We start from the raw sequence: 22,477 nt of genomic DNA, 5'->3' as shown, positions 1-22,477 counted from the left end.
CTCTGCCACCGGTGCCCAGACACTCCCCCCCCCCCACCCTCACAGGGGAGTGCCCCGCAGCGCCGGTAATGCCCACAGCACTCGGGGAACCGCTCCCCGAGCACACGGCGGCATAACTCTCCTCTGGCATTTGGACACGCCCCCTGCCACCCTGGGGTGGTCCTGTAGGGCCAGCGCTGCCTACCGTGAGCCCATCCTGCCCATCCCTACCCGCAGGATGGGTGGGCTTTACATTTATTGCATCTGCAGCCATTTCTGACGCCATGCTGTACCCCCCATGCTGGCTCCGTTCCACCACAGAAATGGGGCTGGCAGTCTGGGGGGCCCAGCAGCCTGAACCAGCTTTGCAGGTGGCCCAGACTGCTGGAAAGGAACAAACACATACTGCACAGATGTCTTCTGTTTCTTTACTTTCCTCTTCACTGCCACATCCTCACATAGGTCATCCCAAAGGTAAAATTTTGGAGGTGGGTTGGGGACTCCTGCATGACTATAGCCCTCAATAAGCCCCCAGCCTCACTCTCCACATCCTCCTCCTCACTCTCACTCGAAGGAAGCGCCACCTGGGCAGGTTCAATGTAGCTGTCAATAACCTACAAAATTAGCCCAAAGATATAGTCAAAAAATTCATCTTTATTATGTATACAAAAACAGGTAGAAAAAACACCCATAAAATGACCCACCCTTAAAAAAAAACCAACACAAAGCTAAGCAGGATATCACTGGGATATATACAGTAATCGGTAATGCCAATATACAGTCTAACAGTATTAGTTTGGTCAGCACATAAGAAAACAATAACTTAAATCAACACAATACCTAATTGTGACATGCTGACGGCTTCCCAGTGATGATCCTGCAATGTAGCTGTCCTGGGTTGTCTGGATGTCACAAGGTTCAGCCACAGGCACAGCATCTTCCTCCACCCTTTCCTCCTCCTTTTCTTCTTCACCACCATCAACACTATCTTCACCGCTACTACTCTCCCCATCATCCACCTCCACCTTACCTGGGGATTTCATGGCGGCAAACCGATCTTCATTCACAAGCTTCTCCTGGAAGACACCGCTCCCCTCCAGGATTTCTGCCATCCTCTCCTCCAGCTTTACGATCTCAGCCTTCAGGGCTGTGACTCTTTTCTTCAGCTCTGGCTTATTCCTCCTGGACCCAGAGCTTGCCAGATTCTGGGCATCATGCAGCTCCTCTCTCGCCAGCCTGAGCTCCTTACTGCAGTGGTCATATTCCGCAAACCTTGCGGCCATGCGGGAGCAGTAAGTGGAGCTGGACTCTTTGGGCCCTCTTTCAGCCCACATCTCCACACACTTTCTCCCAGCCTTTCTTCCACTTCTGTATCTCTGGCTGGCACCCGTTGCCGGGGGATCAGAGCCTGCATTACTGCAGACTCTGCCAGATCTTCTCCCCCGGGCCAGAATGGCTGTTGCTGTTTGCTCTCCACCCCCCGCCAGCCTTGAAGAACGGGAGGTGGAGGCCAGGGACGCCATGCAGGGAGGCTCTCCCGAGGAGGCTGCCACACTCCTGGGGAGGCTGATGAAACACCTGCTCTGGTCTGCTGGAAGTCTCTGGAGCACACAAAGAGAAACACCCAAATGATCTGCACATTGAACTGCTCTGGATTACAGGAAGTGCTCTCTGCTGACACCTTTGTCCATGTTAGGAACTGTCCAGAGCAGCATAGGTTTGCTATGGGGATTTTCTCCTGCACTGGACGGTTCCTGATAAGGGCATCAGGTGTCAGCAGAGAGCACTGTGGACAACACAAAAAAAATAGAAAAAATAAAGATTTTCCTCTGTAGCAAACAACTGCTAAAAAGTACTGAAAGGATTAAGATTTTTTTTAATAGAAGTCATTTACAAATCTGTTTAACTTTCTGGCACCAGTTCACTTAAAAAAAAAAAAGTTTTCCACCGGAGTACCACTTTAAGTAGTATCGTAAAAGTGAGGCTACATATAAACGCTTTGTAGCATAACACCTGTGATATCCACTATTGCCACCCATTGGAATACATTAATTTAGGCTGGGTTCACTCTGCGTTTGTGCATTAGCAACCAATCAGATCGCTTCCTTCATTAAAAAAAAAAAAAAAAAAAAAGAAGGCCTGTGGGACTTCCGGTTCATGCACGTGTTTGAGCGGTGGCTCTGCTCCTGACCCCGCTATATTCTCCGTCCCCATCATCCATACTTGCTGCACGGGGGACTCTTGTGCACCCTCCCGTGCTCCTACTTCCCGGCATTGCATGGAGAAATTTCTCCACCGCAGTGGAGACTCCAGACTGGACCCGCCCGCAGCCCGCCCAGCAGAGCACATGGCGTCCACCAAGATGGCGGCGGATGCTGCCTTACACCACAGCAGCTCCTCGCTGCCCTTGTCTCATGTGATTGAAACACGAATGGACACGCAGGAATCCACAGACAACCTGCAGGAGCCGCAGCAGACAACCTGCAGGAGCCGCAGTCAGTGGTCGGGGATGACTAGTACAGGGATATGGCTGAGGCGGTGGCTCCTGCTGCCTGAAATAAAAGTCTCAATGGAGGAGGCGATGGCCAGGTCTATCTCGCAACTGCAATTAGAAGTCTCATCCCATGCTTCACAGCTTACAGAATTGGAAAAAAGAGTCTACTGTTTAGAGGAGGAGGTGGGGCTAGCAATGCCAGTGTGCGACTCTTAAGTCGCTCGAACCAATTCCTGAAGGAGAAAGTGGAGGACATGGAGAATCGCTCCAGGAGGAGCAATCTGCGCATAGTTGGACTGCCTGAATTCATTATGCTGCACCATCTTGCTCAGTTATGTGCTAAGGAAATTCCTGAGGCACTTGGTCTTAATATTGTTTGTACAGTTGAAAGGGCGCATAGAATAGGCCCACCACTGCATCTATCGGCTCAGTCACTGGCTGATGAACCTAAGCCTCGCCAGGTTATCATCAAATACCTGAATTATGCCGACAAAGAATGCATATTGCGCTCATTTAAGAAGTCGCAAACCCCACTGATGCTACAGGGTCAGAAACTTCTGCTCTTCGGTGATTATTTGGTGGATGTTACTAAACGTCCCAAGGCCTTCTCGACTGTATGCTCATCTTCACTTTGTCCTGCAATATCCCGCTAAACTGAAGATCTTCTTTCTGAATGGAAACTCATAGACCTTCACAACTCCGGAAAGCGCTACTGCTAGGCTGGTCTCCCTGAACCTACTGGATGGCGGATCCTGTATGCAGCAAAAGCACCGTCGCATGGAAAAGGACTCTTCCTTCCCACTACCTGAACTTACCTGTCACCTTTGGTGTTCCAATGAGAGGCACTTGTTGTGCACAGATTTAATCCCTTTTGACTGAGAGGTTCGGCGCCTCCTGGCGCTTTATTTTAGTTTTTTATGTTTTACTTTGTTCAGTTTTATGCTTTTTCCCCGGCTGCTGTGATATCCGGACGCTGGACCTAAGAGTTTTAACAGCCATGCAGGGGGGAAATGTGTTTGAGGAGTTGCTCAATACTCTTCTTCATGGATGTTTTATTTTTATTTGTTCTTGGAACCGCTCCACCACCCTTCTCATATAGCTCAGTTTTGCTGCGCCTGTTACTTATGCTACCAGGCGGGGGGGGGGTGGGGGGGTGGGGGGGAGTGTCTTTCTTTTGTTCTACTGTATTATAATCCAATGTTTTCTGCCTAATTATTAGTTCTTATATACGGGCAAGGGGTGCAGGGTTACTTATTGCTGTTATATCGGCTAGGTTGGGAGGAGGGAACGGGAATGCGGTGTAGCTAAATGGTTCTGTGGAGTGAGGGTACAGTGCGCCCTCAGGGGTATGTGGAAGAAGTGAAGTCCGCTATGGTCTTGAGCCTCATGTTTGCTGAGTCTTATTTGGTCTCTGGGTATGCTTAGTGTTTGGCAAGTTTCTCTTTCTGTGGCCTTCTCTTTGGCTGATCTATGGCTCTTTTTCATGTGTTTCCTTCTTCTCCTCTTCTGTTTTCGCTCTTTCTTTTTTTTTTTTTTCTTCTTCCTTACTTCACTGCATCGCCCCATTCGGTTGTCTGCTGGAGCTCACATTATATCTCTGTTTCCCAATTAGTAGTATATCCTGAAAGTAGTGACATGGAATGTCAAGGGTCTGCAATCTCCCGCCAAGAGGCCTATGGTCCTTTGACATCTTAAAAAACTAGAAGCTGATATTGCATTATTGCAAGAGACCCATCTACTCAAATCTGATTTTTCTAGGATTAAACAAACATGGGTAGGGGAGGTGATAGGTCCGCCATCAGATTACATTTCTCTGTGATCTCATCTGACACAGACACTGAGGGTCGCTTGTTGCATGTTCTCTTAGACACGCCTGTAGGTAACTTATCTTTATATAATGTGTATGGTCCGAATATATCTCATCAAGCTTTTTTTCTCTTCTTTAGAAGCCAAGTTGTTGCAGGACGGTTCCCGCAACATTGTGGTCGAGGGGGATCTCAACACGGTACTTAGAGTGGAGGAGGACAGAAAGCGCAGCAGAGACTGTGTAACTGCGAGTTCCAGGGGGGATGACTCCCTACTTCTCTTTACTGAATCTACGTTTCTGACAGATGTGTGGAGGCATTTTAACTCTATGGTTCATGAGTATACGCATTTTTCCCATGCACAAAACGCCTGGTCTAGAATAGATTATGTCCCAGCGTCTCGGGGTCTTCTGTCGAGGGTAGAGGAGATGCTTATTTCTGGCTTAGTCATTTCAGATCACACCCCTGTATGCCTTACATTGCAAGATGTCCATCCCACATGTACAGACATTTTGTGGAGGTTCCCTGCTTTTCTGGCTTCTTTTTCATTTATTTTTTAAACTGTTTATTAAAGGATTTTCAAAATTTTACAAGAAACGGTTAAACATCATCAAGCAAGATAAAATTGTTAAGTGAACAATGAGAGAGGGTCCTCAGGACCCTAAACATCTTAGTATCTCCAATAAAACAGTAAACGGTATATTAAACTCACGACCGACTGGAGATGTACATGTGGTCGTTACTGCTCGTCAGGTCCAATGCACTATCACCCCGGTTAACATACACATGAAAACAACACCCATACGGACACACCACACACAAACAAACAAAAAAGGGAGGGGGGGGGATGGAGGGGAGAAGAATGGGAGAGGGGGTGAGGAAGAGAAGGGAAGGAGAAAGAAGAGTCAGGACGCCCATACCAGCCGCATAGGCGTCATCTTAGAAAAGGAGACAAGCACGGAGAATCATCCCCTGTCATCAGAAAGGCGAAGGGGGCTCAGGGAATCACTAAGCGGAGCCAAAGAATACCACTCCGTGTGACGGAAAGGCAAAACAATTTCATCAATTTGAGGTTTAGTCAGGTGGGTGACCAGAAATGTCCTCCACTTAGCAAAGAATTTCTTGGCGTTACGCTCGCGGTGCCTCTCCGTGTCCAGTCTGTCGGCTTCCAAAAAATCCTTAAAGGGGTTCTCCGATGCTTAAACATCTTATCCCCTATCCAAAGGATAGGGGATAAGAGGCCTGATCGCGGGAGTCCCGCCTCTGGGGACCCCCCGGGATCATGCACGTGGCACCTCGTTTGTAATCAGTCCCCAGAGCGTGTTCGCTCCGGGTCTGATTATGGGCGACTACAGGGCGGCTACCACGCCCCCTCCCATAGGCTTGCATTGAGGGGCGGAGCGTGACGTCGCACGGGGGCGCAGGCGTGACGTCACACGCCGCCCGCCCTGTGGTCGCCGGTAATCAGTCCCGGAGCGAACACGCTCCCGGGACTGATTACGACACGGGGTGCCGCGTGCATGATCCTGGGGGTCCCCAGCGGCGGGACTCCCGCAATCAGGCATCTTATCCCCTATCCTTTGGATAGGGGATAAGATGTTTAAGCACCAGAGAACCCCTTTAAGATCTCCCACCAATGCCGCTACAGATGGAACGACGGGTGTGATCCATTCCCTTAGAATGATTCGTTTAGCTACTAAGAGAATAACATGTACAAATCTGGGTAGGGAGCGAAGGCCCGCTAATTCCGCTATCTCGGAGTCCACAGACTGAAACAGGAGGGCACGTTGAGTCAGTGGCATGCCTACCTTCCAGTATTTGGTGATATAAGCTACAACCTCCTTCCAGTACGATTTAATTTTCTCGCATGACCAGATGCCATGGAGGAAATCTGTGGAAGGCGTTGCGCATTTGGGACAGGACGTGATCCTGTCAGGAAACGCATCTGAAGCCGGGATATTAAAACCCAAGTAACCGAAGTGCATCAATTTAAAGTAGGACTCCCGCCACCGTTCGTTTATGACATTTTGCCTGACCCTAGTCCATCCGTCAAGTATATATTCCCTGGTGTCCGGGTCCTGTAGTATTGCCTCCCATTTAGCAAAGATGGTGTTTTTAGAGACCTTCAGAAGACGGTCGTTAAAGCTTCTATATAGGGTAGAAATGGACACTTTCCTGGGCTGTGTCCCTATCAAATTCTCCAGGGGTGAAGGGTTCACTACTGAGGCCGGAATCCGCAATCTGGCCTGACAAAACGAGCTGTGACATCTGGAGAAAATGAGAGGGGAGCATGTGGAATTGTTGCATTAGTTCAGTCGGGGTCAACCACCGACCCCCTTCAGCTGTCATCAACTGGTCAGCAGTGAGTAGCCCCCTACAATTCCATAAGTCAAAAAGTGCGCTCTCTCTGCCGGGAGTAAACTCCGGGTGGCCCCACAGGTTGAGCCTCCCAGACATCAGAAAAGGCAAGTTATAGGCTTTGCGAATGGATCGCCACGTTACCACCGTGTCCCTGATCAGGATAGAGCATTTTATATGGGCGGGCAGGCTTTGTAATCGGGAGTGCAGGCAGGATGCCAAGTTCCACGGGTACGCATAGTCCTCCTCCACAGCGTAATTGGAATGGTAGCTAGAGGTATGTAGCCAGTCCAGAACATGGCGGAATATGCATGAGAGGTTATAACCTCGGAGATTGGGGAAACTCACTCCCCCATCCGCTCGGTGAAGCATCAATTTCTGGAGAGAGATGCGTGGGTGCTTGCCCGACCAGATAAAACGGGAGAAGGCTGAATTGAGGGAATTTACTTCTTTGTGCTTCAGCAGTATAGGCAAGGTTTGCAAAGGATACAGTAATCTAGGAAAGCTGATCATCTTCACTAGGTCACACTTGCCTAGGAAGGACAGCGTAAGATGACTCCACTTCTGCAATTCGGTACGTATCTGCTGAAAGAGTGGGGGATAATTCAAAGTATATAGAGAGGATGGGGACTTCCCTATTTTAATCCCCGAACAAAGTACGGTATGAAGAAACAGGAAAAAACCCTTTTCGTCGGCGCTGCTCGGATGGTGCAAGAAAGTGGATGGTACCCAGAGTATTATGTAACAATATTTTATTGAAACACATACAAAAAGGGGTACAGACAGGACAAGACGCGTTTCGGGAGTGAGCCCTCCCTTTCTCAATTGTGGACATATGCAGTCTGATGTGACAGGGGATGTGGTACATATAAATACATTTACAATCTGGTGCCAAAAAACATTCCGGCACAGGTCAAAGGTAGAACATAAGAAAAAAGTGATGCTGCATATTCATTTCGAATAAAAATGGTTATTCGAAATGAATATGCAGCATCACTTTTTTCTTATGTTCTACCTTTGACCTGTGCCGGAATGTTTTTTGGCGCCAGATTGTAAATGTATTTATATGTACCACATCCCCTGTCACATCAGACTGCATATGTCCACAATTGAGAAAGGGAGGGCTCACTCCCGAAACGCGTCTTGTCCTGTCTGTACCCCTTTTTGTATGTGTTTCAATAAAATATTGTTACATAATACTCTGGGTACCATCCACTTTCTTGCACCATCCGAGCAGCGCCGACGAAAAGGGTTTTTTCCTGTTTCTTCATACCGTACTTTGTTCTAAGACCTCTGCCGATCCCTGCGAGGACATCGGCCGCAACCCGCAGGCTGCAGCTCCGGACTACCGCTCACTACCCCAACACGGAGGGGTTACATGCATGAACCCAAGGTTCACTCAAGGTGAGCATACTACTTAATCCTTCGCTTTAATATATATCATCGGAATTACACGAGGCGCTGTCCTCCTTCTTTTGCTTTTCTATTTTAATCCCCAGATAAGTGATAGAGGATTTAATTAAACTCCCAGGTACATTAATCACGTCCCAATATTGCATGGGCCTAGGGGCGCCTAAAGGTAACAGTTCACTCTTTGATTGATTCATTTTATACCCCGAGAAGGTTTCAAAGCGGGACAATGTCGACATTAAGGGCGGGTAATGGGCCTTCGGGTCTGCCATAAAAATTAGAATGTCATCGGCAAAGAGAGTCAAATTGACCTCTTTCTATTGTATGACTGTACCTCGATAAGTTGGCGACTCCTCGAGATGCCTGACTAGGGGTTCAAGTGTAATATTAAATAGAAGTGGCGAAAGTGGGCATCCCTGTCGTGTCCCCTTAAAAAGGGGAAAGGAGGGGGATAGGTAGCCAGATGTAAACACTTGGTAAAGGGGAAGTGTATAGACTATGAAGGAAGGTCCTAAAATCCCCTACAATGCTCATTCTGTCCAGCACCATCCCGAGCCAGTCCCATTTGACAATATCAAAAGCCTTTTCCGCATCTAACGCCAACAAAGCTGGGAGTTCGCCTGGCTCGGGATGGTGCTGCACCCTGTCTAGGACCGCCAGAACCCTCCGGATATTAGTCACCGCTGAGCGATTGCGAACAAAGCCCACCTGTGACGAGCCGATGAGCGAGGGTAAGGAAACACTCAAGCGGTCAGCCATGATTTTCGACATCAGTTTGAGGTCCTGATTAATCAGGGATATGGGGCAGTAGGATTGTGGGAGTAAGGGGTCCTTACCGGGTTTCAGGAGGAGTTTGATAGTCGCAGTGTTCGAGCGTAGGGTAAGAACGTCACTGTGTAAGACATGATTGAAGTAAGATGTCAAAGGAGCCGCCACCTGATCCACCAAGATCTTATAGAACTCGCCCGTGAAACCATCGGGTCCAGGGGCTTTGGAGTTGTGCAAGTTTTTTATCGTGGTACGCACTTCCTCCTGAGTAAAATCAGCGTTTAAGGCTTCACGCTGGTTAGAAGTCAGTGAGGGGAGGGTGACTGACTCCAAAAACGCCTCACCTGCAACCATGTCAGCGGGCGAGGACGCATATAGTGTGGAATAATACGAATGGAATATGGAATTAATGGTTTTGGGGTCTGAGTGGGTCACCCCCGCGTCATCTCGCAGGGAAGAAAAGTGTTGGGGGGCGCTCAGAGTCGGGCATACATTGCCAGGCACTTAAGCTCCGACCACAGGTGAAACGTAGTTTTCGCGGCCTTCCATGCCTGGCACGCCTCAGCCGACGGACGAGCAATGTAAGTGGTATAGGCCTTTTGCAAGGAATTGCTAGCTTCTTGAAAGTAATTAAGTGATTTCTTTTTTACCGTTGACATGTACGCGATTAGGCGACCACAGAGGACAGATTTAGCGGACTCCCAGTAAAGCGGGGCATCATGTACATGAGGATTATTATCCCAAGAGTATTCTAGCCACCAATTTCTCAGTGAGTCCGCAAAATTGTCGCCTTTCGCCATATAAGCCGGCAAGCGCCACTGGAAGTCAGACCCTTTCGGAAAAGAATCTGCCACTGACAAGGAAATGGGCAAGGGATCCGAAATAACCATAGTGTGGACTTCTGTGTCCGCCACCCGGGGTACTAGATCAGGGGACACAAGCAGATAGTCTATGCGAGACCATGAGGAGTGGCTGTGTGAAAAGTGAGAATACTCCCTGCTGTCTGAGTGCATCAACCCCCACACATCCCTTAACCCAGAGGATTCCCCCTCCTATCTTCCACCGTCACTGCCACTGCGTTCATGTCACCCCCTACAATTTTGCTGGGGAGTGGGTCGGTTAGGAGTCTGCCAGCTAAGGTCTGAAAGTAAGGCCTATTATCCCCATTGGGGGCGTAACAGGAGTAAAGGCTATAGTCACGGCCCTCAAAAGTTAAACGTACCCACGTCCACCGCCCCTCTGAATCTGACTCGTGTTGCACAACCGTACCCCCGAAATTCCTGTGAAGGAGAATCAATGAGCCCGCCTTACCTCCTACCGCCGGGGAACCCAGGACCGATACTACCCATAGCTTAGACATACGGGTGATATCCTCCGCAGCCAGGTGTGTCTCCTGCAGCAACACCACGTCAGGATGGAGTCGTTTCAGATGTCGGAGAATCTGTACCCTTTTATTGGGGGAACGGAGCCCCTTCACGTTCCAGGATATGATTTGCATGCTACAGGAGACCAGGAGAGAAAAGCGTGAATCAGAGATCGGGAGAAAGGAGGGAGAGAGGGAGGAGAAACGGGGCAGTGGGGGGAGAGAGCAGAGGAAGGAGAGAGATTTAAAAAAACAAAAAAAACACTTAACAGATCACACATGAGACTTGTTCAAGCGGAACACCCCAGATAAGGGGCAAACTCAGCACTATGTGCGTAAAGATCGTCGGCCGACAATCAGCACCGTGCTTGGGACTTCGCTTTTTTCTGCCAGAAATCAAGCGGGCCCCCTGACCACATTTACAGTTACTAATATAGCTAAACAATCCCCAACCAAACCCCCTCCCCCAGGACAAACTCCCCAGAAACGTCCAGAGTGAAACAGCCAGACACTAGTAGAGAAATCTACAAAGTCCCACAAGTGCAACTGCAGGAATCCATGGCTACCAGGGGCAACGTCCTAACTCTCATGAAGTCACATGACTTTCAGGGTAACAGCCCAGCAACCATCGGCCTAGGAAAGCCAGGTCCTTCCACGCAGTGCGGAGAAGAGTAAGGCCGAGAAGCCCAGGAGTGCGGCAGGGAGGTGGGTCAGTAAGTACTCCGAGGAGGGCTCCGCCGTCTAGGGTGGCAGCGGGTCCTCGGGGCCCCCTAGGGACCCTCTCAGACTATCTGGGCTAGCGGGACTATGCAGGGCCGCCTCGGCCGCCGCCGGGCTGCGGAACACCATGGAAATCCCATCCTCATGAAAAATACGTACAATTGCAGGGAATTATAGTTGAAACTTTATTTTCCGATGAAACAGGTCCGAGCAGATCGCGCTGAAGGCTCTGCGTCGCTTGGCAACAGGAGCAGAAAAGTTCTCGAAGATAAGAACGCGGCAGTCCCTGAGAACTAGTGGCCTTTTGCGGTGCCTAAATGCCCTCAAGATATCCTGACGGTCATTGTAGTCTACCAATTTAAAGATGACCTGGCGGGGCCTATTTTGCTGGCCCGATTGAGACATGCGCTGGTCACCACTTCTGTCTTGTCCCAGTCTGTCAGCACATTCCACCCTGCAGTAGTGGTCCAGGCAAAAAGCCTCAGTCAATTCAATCTCACATAAGTGTTGTAAATCAGAGGACGGTATCTGCTCCGACAGCCCCACAAGGTCGCAAATTGTTACGCCTCGAGCGGTTCTCCAGGTCATCAAGTTTGGCCCTTGCAAATTGGCATTCTCTTGAGACAGTTCTGCAATTTGGTTAGATAAGTCAGAATGGCCCGCCTGAAGTTCAGTAACGTCGGAGTGCATCGCAGTCACGGCCACATTAGTCTGGGATGGGTCCTGCCTCAGCGAAAAGGAGGCCTGAAGGGTAGCTTCCAGGGATTTTTGTATATCAGGTACTATCTGTGCCATAATCTGCTCTGCAAGCAGCTTAAAATTAATAGTATGTGGTGCCAGAACAGCTGAGGGGGGAGCAGGCCCACCTGAAGGACCAGCGGCAACCTGAGACAATGAGGGGGAGGCCAGCAATGACCCCTCCTGCAACAATGCCAGTGGCTCTGGTGGATGAGGTGGATTGGAGGACTTCCCAGGTGCCATGGTGCCTCTCACGTCAGTAGAGTGGGCCAGGGAGAGAGATGAAGTGCCCTGATGCAAGGTAAAGTCTCGGGTGGGAGACGGCACCTCCAGCAGGGGGGCAGCAGACCCCATAGAAAAGTCACTGACCTGCGCCGGCGAATAAGGGTCTCCTGTGAACGCAGGCTCCTCATGCGATGCGCCTGGCTGCTTCCGGGATGACGCGGCTTCAGGGGAAGCTGAGGTGAGGCCAGCAGACGTCGGGCTCCGGTGGGCAGCGGTCCTCCCATAGGAGAAGCGGGACAGGCGCTTCCTCGTTTGCAGATGTGCTGCTGCTGCCTTTCCACGCGGTGCAGCCGCGTGCTTCACAGATGCCGAGCAGGAGGACGAGGAGGCTGGCGATTCCCGTGTGTTGCAGAGCAGGTAACCCTCCATGCAGCAGGTCAGGGAGTGGAGAAGGGGGTCCGTGAGCTCCGGGGTCCAGGGGGAATCAGTCTAGCAGTAGAGAGAGCCGTTTAATGTCAGGAAGCGCGGGAGCTCACTCAGCCGTCTCCTCTCATGGCAGCGCCGGAACCTTTTTTGGCTTCTGATGCAGACTTTCTTGCTCAGTTGAAAGGATGGTGACTAGACTACGCCTCCCAGCTTTATTTTGGGATACTGCGAAAGCAGTTCTGAGGGGTCGTATTATCGGCTAAGTAGCTACTAAAAAGAAAAAGTGTGGGACGGCCTATGAAGCATATACTGTTAGGTTGCTTACACTACCTTCCTAGGGTCGCCCTCACCAGAGAATAAAGATTTGTGGGTGGAGGCTAAAAGGGATTTTGAAGCTAACTTGGAGGCCTGGGATAACATTTTCAGGGACTAGAGGTTGGTAGATTTTTTCAAGTTCGGGAATAGGGCTGGCAAATTGCTTGCTCGTATGTAGGGATCGACCGATTATCGGTTTTAAATAGCCGATAACTTATACCGGAATATCGTTATAAGTTATCGGCTATCGGCCTGAAAGGTGACAGATTATCGTATGTCCAAACTGCAGAGAAAGGGGGAATTTATTAGGGAACTGGTAGATGAGGCAGGCGACAAACATACTCACCCCAAAGCCATCAACTTTGTTCTTCAACAATTCTATCAACGTCTCTATGCTAATGTCAAAGTGGATGAGCAGGGCGGACAGCGTTTCCTAGACGCTCTGTCTGTTCCCAAGGTTGCTGAGGAGGATATAGCCAAGCTCAATTCCCCTATAACAACTGAGGAGGTGTCAGCGTGCATTAAAACCCTTTCCTCGGGGAAGGCACCCGGACCTATGGCTTTGTTCTATAAAGTTCTATAAAGCTTTAGAGGCTGATATTTGGAGCCCTTTGGCCACACTTTTTAATGCCATGTTGGGGGGGACGACCCATTATGGGTTCAAGCAAAACAATGTATATAAAAGTCCTTTACAAACAGGGGAAGCCATTGGACCAACCAGGGTCTTATAGACCCATCTCCTTAATAAATCAAGGATTGAAACTGTTAGCTAAAATTATGGCCAATAGGTTAGCCATTTTTTCCCTGGCCTTTTTGGTTGGCATCAGACTGGCTTTGTTAAGGGTCGATCTGGGGTGACCAATATCCGCTCAGTACTAGCAGCGCTGGATGTAACGAGCAGGAGGGAATACTGCACAGACCCGGCTGGCCTCTTGGCCATTGAGGCGGATAAAGTGTTCTATAATGTGAGTTGGACCTGGCTGCGTAGTGTCCTCGACTGCTTTGGGTCCTCGGGTGCCTTCCGAACTTTTATAGATGCCCTCTATATGTAACCATTAGCTAAAATTTCCACACCAGGTTTACTATCGAGTAACATCCATTTACAGAAGGGTACCAGGCAGGGTTGCCCCCTGTCACCCATCTAGTTGAACTTGCCCTTGAGCCATTAGCGGTATATATCCTGACCTCGCCCATGTATAAGGGTTTCATGGTGGGTGACCGAGAATTGAAGTTAGCATGTTTTGCAGATGATATGCTGTTGTTTATGAGTTCCCCTAATACCCAGCTATACGATGTGCTTGATATACTAGCTACTTTCGGTACTTATTCTGGCAACGTTTCGAAGTGTCAAATCCTCTACCTGAGTGAAGGGAGTCATAGAACATCTTCTACTCTTGGTGTGGAGGTGGCTGTGAATCATATCATGTACCTGGGTATTAAGATTGGCCGACACCCTGCCTCCCTATATAAACTTAATTATATCCCCCTTCCACAGGATTTTACGTGATCTCACCAGATGGAAATCTCTTCCCCTGTCCCTTTTTTGGTAGGGTCCACTTAGTGAAATTGTTAGTTTTGGAAGGCTCCTCTACCCTCTACAGATGATTCCTTTATTGTTGCATCATTCGGATGTCTCTCTTCTGCAGAGTTTCCTTTGGAACAGAATGTCTTCCTATGTCTTCCCAAACCTGAGGGGGGTCTGCAGATGCCGGACATTCGATTCTATAATTTGGCGGCACTACACAGACATGCCAGGGACTGGATGTTGCATACATCCTGGTTCTCTAATTTGTGCGTGGAAAAGAGGCTGGCATCACCGTGGGATTTGGGTGCTCTCCTCCACACTCCTGCAAACGGTAAATCGAGCCTTCTTTTGAAAGACACGATTGCTGCGTGGAAGGCTGTTAGGAAGCTCTTTGGGCTTCCCTATATAATGTCCTTGGGTCGACCCTTCTGGAACTCGCCTTCTTTTCCTCAAGGAAGGGATGAAAAGCTTTTTTCTTTCTGGGATCGTGCAGGTATTAGGCAGGTAAGACGTCCTGTCGGGCGCTAACGGCTCTCTGCTCTCCTGGGCTGAATTAGCCGATCAATATGATATAACGGCTGCACAAGCCTTCCAATTTCTCCAGCTAAAGTCATATTTGTGCTCCATGCCGAGCTGTCAGAATTTCTATGCCAATGACAAGGTTTTTTACGCTTTTATAGGAGGGGCGGAGAGCCGTCAGTCGTTGTCGGACATATATTCTCACTTGAAGTGATGGCACTTCATTCTCTTTAACCTCTTAAGGACCAATGACGTCCTGGGACGTCATGGCACCCTGGGCCTTAAGGACCAATGACGTCCCAGGACGTCATGGCTTTTTCCGGTCCCTGACGCTCGCCGGGCAGAGATCGGAACCGGATGCCTGCTAAAAACCTTCAGCAGGCATCCAGGGCAAACGCCGAGGGGGGCCATGTAGGCCCCCATGTCGGCGATCGCCGCAAATCGCAAGGGAAATCGCCCTTGCGATCTGTGGCGATACCGGGCTGATCGGGTCTCTGGGAGGGGGGGGGGGGCGGTTACTTCCTCCCACCCTGCCCGGCCCCTGGAAGTCCGGAGAGGACGGGAGGAAGACCGGAGGACGCAGCGGGGGACGGGGGAGTGCTGGGGCCCGTCCCCGGTACTTACCTCGTCCCTGAAGACCCGGATCCCGGCGATGAAGATTGCGGCGACAGGTGAGTGGATCTTCAGCCGCGGTCGGGCCCTTTACAGAAATGCACGTCGCCGTAAAGCGACGTGCATTGCTGTATTGGGACCCTGTATACTACAACTCCCAGCATGCCCAGACACTGTGGAGACCACTGTGCCCTTCCAGATGTTGCAAAACTACACATCCTCAGCATGCCCTTACTGTCCAGGCATGCTGGGAGTTGTAGTTCTGTAACATCTGGCCCTTCAGATGTTGCAGAACTACAACTCCCAGAATGCCTGGACAGTTTTGGCATACTGGGAGTTGTAGTTTTGCAACATCTGGAAGGGCACAGATTGGGAACCACTGTATTAGTGGTCTGCAAACTGTAGTCCTCCAGATGTTGCAAAACTACAACTCCAAGCATGCTGGGAGTTGTAGTTCGGCAACATCTGGCTCTAAAGATGTTGCCAAACTACTACTTCCAACATGCCTGAGAATGCTGGGAGTTGTAGTTTTGCAACAACAGGAGGCACACTGGTTGGGAAACATTGTCTGTTTCCTAACTCAGTGTTTCCCAACCCGTGTGCCTCCAGCTGTTGCAAAACTATAACTACCAGCATGCACTGATAGACTGTGCATGCTGGGAGTTGTAGTTTTGCAATAGCTGGAGGTTCCCCTCCCCCCCCTGTGAATGTACAGGATACATTCACATGGGCAGGGGGCTTACAGTGAGTATCAGGCTGCAAGTTGGCAATGCAGCAAATTTTGTGCGGCAGGTCAAACTCGCAGCGGGAAACTCGCTGTAATCCCCCGCCCGTGTGACTTTACCCTAAAAACACTACACTACACTAACACAAAATAAAATAAAAAAGTAATAAACACTACATATACACATACCCCTACACAGCCCCCCTCCCCTCCCCAATAAAAATGAAAAACGTCTGGTACGCCACTGTTTTCAAAATGGAGCCTCCAGCTGTTGCAAAACAACAACTCCCAGTATTGCCGGACAGCCGTTGACTGTCCAGGCATGCTGGGAGTTTTGCAACAGCTGGAGGCACCCTGTTTGGGAATCACTGGCGTAGAATACCCCTATGCAAATCCCTAATTCAGGCCTCAAATGCACATGGTGCTCTCACTTCGGAGCCCTGTCGTATTTCAAGGCAACAGTTTAGGGTCACATATGGGGTATCGCCATACTCGGGAGAAATTGCCTAACAAATTTTAGGGGGCTTTTTCTCCTTTCACCCCTTATGAAAAGGTGAAGTTGGGTCTACACCAGCATGTTAGTGTAAAAAAATAATTTTTTTACACTAACATGCTGGTGTTGCCCTATACTTTTCATTTAGACAAGAGGTAAAAGGGAAAAAAGCCCCCCAAAATTTGAAATGCTATTTCTCCCGACTACGTAGATACCCCATATGTGGGCGCAAAGTGCTCTAGGGGCGCACAACAAGGCCCAGAAGGGAGAGTGCACCATGTACATTTGAGGTGATTTGCACAGGGGTGGCTGATTGTTACAGCGATTTTGACAAATGCAAAAAAAAAAAAACCCCACATGTGACCCCATTTCGGAAACTACACCCCTCACGGAATGTAATGAGGGGTGCAGTGAGAATTTACACCCCACTGGTATCTGACAGATCTTTGGAACAGTGGGCTGTGCAAATAAAACATTTTGTACAGCCCACTGTTCCAAAGATCTGACAGACACCAGTGGGGGGTAAATGCTCACTGTACCCCTTGTTACGTTCCTCAGGGGGTCTAGTTTCCAAAATGGTATGCCATGTGGGTATTTTTTGCTGTCCTGGCACCATAGGGGCTTCCTAAATGCCACATGCCCCCGAGCAAAATTTGCTCTCAAAAAGCCAAATATGACTCCTTCTCTTCTGAGCATTGTAGTTCGCCCATAGTGCACTTCAGGTACACTTATGGGATACCTCCATACTCAGAAGAGATGGGGTTACAAATTTTGGGGGTATTTTCTGCTATTAACCCTTGCATAAATGTGAAATTTGGGGGGAAACACACATTTTAGTGAAATATTTAAAAAAAATTTTTACATATGCAAAAGTCGTGTAACACCTGTGGAGTATTAAGGCTCACTTTATTCCTTGTTACATTCCTCAAGGGGTCTAGTTTCCAAAATGGTATGCCATGTGGTTTTTTTTTCCTGTTCTGGCACCATAGGGGCTTCCTAAATGCAACATGCCCCCCAAAAATCATTTCAGAAAAACGTACTCTCCAAAATCCCCTTGTCGCTCCTTTGCTTCTGAGCCCTCTACTGCGCCCGCCGAACACTTTACATAGACATATGAGGTATGTGCTTACTCGAGACACATTGGGCTACAAATATAAGTATACATTTTCTCCTTTTACCCCTTGTAAAAATTCAAAAATTAGATCTACAAGAACATGCGAGTGTAAAAAATGAAGATTGTGAATTTTCTCCTTCACTTTGCTGCTATTCCTGTGAAACACCTAAAGGGTTAAAATGCTGACTGAATGTCATTTTGAATACTTCGGGAGCTGCAGTTTTTATAATGGGGTCATTTGTGGGGTATTTCTAAGATGAAGACCCTTCAAATCCACTTCAAACCTGAACTGGTCCCTGAAAAACTGTGATTTTGGAAATTTTGTGAAAAATTGGAAAATTGCTGCTGAACTTTGAAGCCCTCTGGTGTCTTCCAAAAGTAAAAACACGTAAATTTTATGATGCAAACATAAAGTGGACATATTGTATATGTGAATTAAAAAAAATGATTTGGAATATCCATTTTCCTTACAAGCAGAGAGCTTCAAAGTTAGAAAAATGCAAAAATTTCAATTTTTTCAAGAAATTTTGGAATTTTTCACTAAGAAACGACGCAAGTATCGACAAAATTTTACCAATAACATAAAGAAGAATATGTCACGAAAAAACTATCTCGGAATCAGAATGATAGGTAAAAGCATTCCAGAGTTATTAATGTTTAAAGTGACAGTGGTCAGATGTTCAAAAAACGCTCTGGTCCTAAGGTGTAAAATGATATAACCTACACTCTTCCTCAGAAATGTGACACCAATAGAAATGGCAACAAAAACCACCTATGGTAATACTCCTACAATTGTCACCATAAAATAATCACCAATAATGCAAGATTCATGCAAAAAATAGTATAAACTTTATTAGGTTAACAATTACAAACGAAAGGACAGACAACCCCACCCCTGGTCCTTAAGGGGTTAAAGGATACCGTATTTCAGTCCTGGGAGAAGGAGCTAGAGGTTCAGGGTGCCCCGTCTAAGTTGATTCTGGGTCTCTTTCAGGTCAGGAAGGCGGTTACAAGTGAAACCTGGAGGGAGACTCTTTTTCATATCCTGCATAAAGCTACCTACGCCTATAATCTCTCTTTCCGGGACGCTCCGGCGCACTACTTGCGTCCAAAATGTGATTTAGAAAAGGCGGGACTGTCCGGCTCTCTTAGCCATGTGGACGGAAGTGGAGGAGTTTATTGGGGTGCGTTCACACTGAGTAATTCCTCTTGAATTCTCCTCTGCCCATTGACTTTAATCTTTTTTCTGCTGTCCTGTTCACACTGCAGAAAATCTGCTAGCAGAATTTCGACGCTGAATTCCTTTCCGCTTGAAGAAAGAACATGTTCATTTTTCAAGTGGAATCCGCAAGCAGAATCCAATAGAAGTCAATGGTAAAAAAAATTCTGCCCAACATCGTTTTCAAGCAGAATTCAGAAAAGTAAATTAAATAGCCTTCTCCTTCATTCCTCTTCATTTCCGCATGGAAATTCCGCTAAGATTCTGCTTCATGGATAAAATGACAGAAGGCAACAATTTCCTGACTGAAATTATTCCTTGTGAATTCCTCAGTGTGAACGCACCATAAGACAGGTGTGGAATGTGGATGTCCCTCTGAACCCCCTGGGTATGATCTTTCATTACATTCCCAGGGGATCACAGGATACTTCAAATAGTCTAGTGGCAGTAAAAGGGGTACATCTCATGTTGTCAACAGTTAAATGTTTATTGGGTTTATGGTTACAGAAGGAGATTCCCACTTTGACATAGGTAGTGGAGACTATGAAGGGCTTACTGTTTATTGAACGGATAGAGACCTTACGTAATACGGAACTTAGGGCGGGAAAGTTTTTCAGGGACTGGAGGCGGTTTCTTAAATTCGCCTACCCGCCCCATGAGATTATGAAACTTATGTCCGACTTCTGCCGTTCTTTTTGGTATTGCAGGGTATCTCTGGCAGGTACACTCGGGAGATTGTGGGTGGAGATTTAAGACCGTGGTATCTCACACTGGTGACGGTTTGGGGTGGTGCAGCGAAACTCTCTTATTTCTTATCTTTTCTTTCCTTTTCTTTCTCTATTTCCTTTGTTTCAGCGTCTATTCTATATGGTGGTTTCTCTTTCTCTTGTCTTCTTTGTCTCTCTTGTTCTAGGAATTTTACCCTGCTGTCTGTTGTAGGCAGTGTCCCTGCACACTATTCAGCTCTAGCCTTTAGTATGGCTAGGGATTTTCTTTGTTTTCTTTCTTTTGCTTGTGTGGCGTTTTTGAAGCTTCTCCCCTTAATTGTTCAGACATGGCTATTTTCGCACTGTGTTCTTTTGGGGATTTACTCACCACTTTGTTCCTTGTTTTATTATACTTTTATGAATATTGTAGTTGCCACCCACTATCAGACTATACGACTCTGCATGTTGTTGTAATGTTCTTTCTTGAAGTGTTTATAAAATATTGTTGACTACGTAGTTGACTACACTTTTGTATACAGCAAAATAAAACACAATTAAATCGTAACAGTGAAACATAAACAGTAAGCTTGGTGTGAACCCAGCTAACTCTTTTTCATGTTTCTTGACCACAACACATATATTGATAATAGTGAAAAACAATTGTCTACATATTATGCTTGGTGGAGTTGCACATAATGAATCGAACAGCTTTCACCATATAAATGTCTGCAGCCACTGCCAAAAGGGTGTTGTAGGTGCATGTAGTTCGTTTTAGGCTATGTTTACACAGTGTAAAATAATGTCACCTATAAGGCAATACAACAAAGAATATGTTGCCGAGGCCACCCACTGGGAAAATCCAACACCAACAACAAAAGCGTCAGCAACAAGAATGTATGAAACATTACAAAAGTTTATTTATTGAGAATCATATAAAAAATGCATCATAGCAATTAAAAAGCACAGTGTACACAGCTGGAAGAAAAGGCAGAAACATACAGGCTCAAAGTGAGGGGTATTTGGATGAAAAGAACACTGACAAACGTTGCATAAACAAGGGACTCACATGAAGAGATGCAGACAATGCACTGAAGCTCAATAAACTGAGTACAAATGCAACAACAGTCAGAGAAAAGGACAAGTGTATATTACCACAACCGAGCCATGTAGTTACCTGCACCTACCCCAACGCACATTTCACGCCAATGCGCTTCGTCAGGGGGCAAATAGTGTAAAATAATAGCAAAAATCGAATAATGTGCATAATAAAAGTCTATGGAAAAGTGCACACACTGTTTAAAAACCTTTGCCACTGTGCCACATTTCCATATACTTTAATTAAATATATTATTAATCTACAAATATAAACTTATATTGTTCCTATTTTACGGATGTATTATGCTATTTATTTTACAATATGTGAACATAGCCTTAAAGAGGCTGTTTATGAATTTGTTTCTTTCACAGACTGATCCTGAAATAAAAATGCTATTTATGGATATAAATGTGCTTTGCAAAACGTTTTCAAGTGAGCTGACACAAGTAAGTACCAAGTTCACAATACTGTTCAAAAGGGAACTGTTTAATGTTAACATATCATACCGTATAAACCATATACAGTTGTGCTCAAAAGTTTGTATACCCTGGCAAAAATTGTGAAAATGTTGCATTGATTTAGAAAATCATGTAAATAAACTGTATTTTATTAAAGGATAGTGATCATATGAAGCCATTTATTATCTCCTTTTTAAATCAGAAGAATGACATAAATCACTCAAATGGCTGATCAAAAGTTTACATACCCCTGAATGTTTGGCCATGTGACAGACGCACAAGGTGACAGATACAGGTTAAAATGGGTATTAAAGGTTAATTTTCCACATCTGTGGCTTTTTACATAACAATTTGGGATTGCCACACTGAGCAGGCTAGATACTGAGCGATGGGGAGCAGGAAAGAACTGTCAAAAGAACTGTGCAAAAAAGGTAATAAAACTTTATAATGATGGAAAAGGATCTAAAAGATATTTGAAGCCTTGAGTGTTGTTCAATCACTTATTCAATTCATAAGTAGTGGAAAATTCAGGGATGTCTTGAGCACAAGGACAAGTTGACCCTCCAGTAGTTATAGAAAAAAGGTGAAGGTTCATTACAGGTCTCCTGGCCTTAAAGAGGTTATCCTGGGGGCTGCAATGACATTAAAAACACACATATCTACCTACCTCACAACCTCATGAATCTCCCTGTGAAGTCTTCCATTCCCCACTGAATGCTCCGGTTGCTACTCAGCAGTGACAGCCCAGCCAAGTTATATAATGGCCATGAATAGTGCTGCTTCTCATGTACACACACAGGACAGCTTATCTTGAAAAGTCTCTTGAAGCAACAGGTACAACATAGCTATAACCACCATGACGAATCCTGTTTCTAACAGATCCTGATCAATACTGTCAATCCGCTTTCATTTTAATGGCATTCTGGCATTTTTGCTTTGCAAGTACAGTGCTGCAGACTGTTGTACGTATGCTGTCAAAAATACCGGGAAGCTTGAACCCCTGAATAATAGTGTGAACAGAGCATAACTAAAGGGACACAAGTAGCTTTGCAAGCGACTTTTGTGTGGCTCTTGACATGCCAGTTCTGTGCTTACTGCCTAAAACATTTCTCTAATGATTTTCATAGGAAGAGATCATTACATGCAAGTTCCTGTAAGGGCTTCAGCAGTTCAGTTTTGGATGAGTTGTATGTTACACAAAACACTGTGTCAAACAGAGCTGAGTAGTATAAGTCTTTCTTTACTACTTTTTTTGTTTAGGATCCCTTCCAGATTTTGATCATACCATGGCAGCCATAGTGCAGGACCATGTAGGATACAATTGTGTTGTTTTATGAAGCACTATGGATAAAACAATTAATAAACAGAAATGCTGATATTTTTTTAGATGATTCTTATGAAACTACTCA

General features: G+C 46.9%; 1 protein-coding gene across 5 annotated transcripts in view; it reads left to right on the top strand.

Annotated features, from left to right (window-relative positions):
- RNF212 (ring finger protein 212) overlaps nt 1–22,477 on the top strand; it is a 102,525-nt gene that overhangs the window by 22,372 nt on the left and 57,676 nt on the right. For all 5 annotated transcript variants that reach the window (XM_056571822.1, XM_056571821.1, XM_056571820.1 and 2 more), the window contains exon 4: nt 20,982–21,056. In XM_056571822.1, coding sequence (XP_056427797.1) covers nt 20,982–21,056 — 75 coding nt within the window. The remainder of the gene's footprint in view (nt 1–20,981; nt 21,057–22,477) is intronic.

This window comes from Hyla sarda, chromosome 4 (genome assembly GCF_029499605.1).
Source record: "Hyla sarda isolate aHylSar1 chromosome 4, aHylSar1.hap1, whole genome shotgun sequence".
Lineage (NCBI taxonomy): Eukaryota > Metazoa > Chordata > Amphibia > Anura > Hylidae > Hyla > Hyla sarda.
Note: the sequence above shows the minus strand (reverse complement) of the source record. Positions and strands in the feature narration are given on the sequence as shown.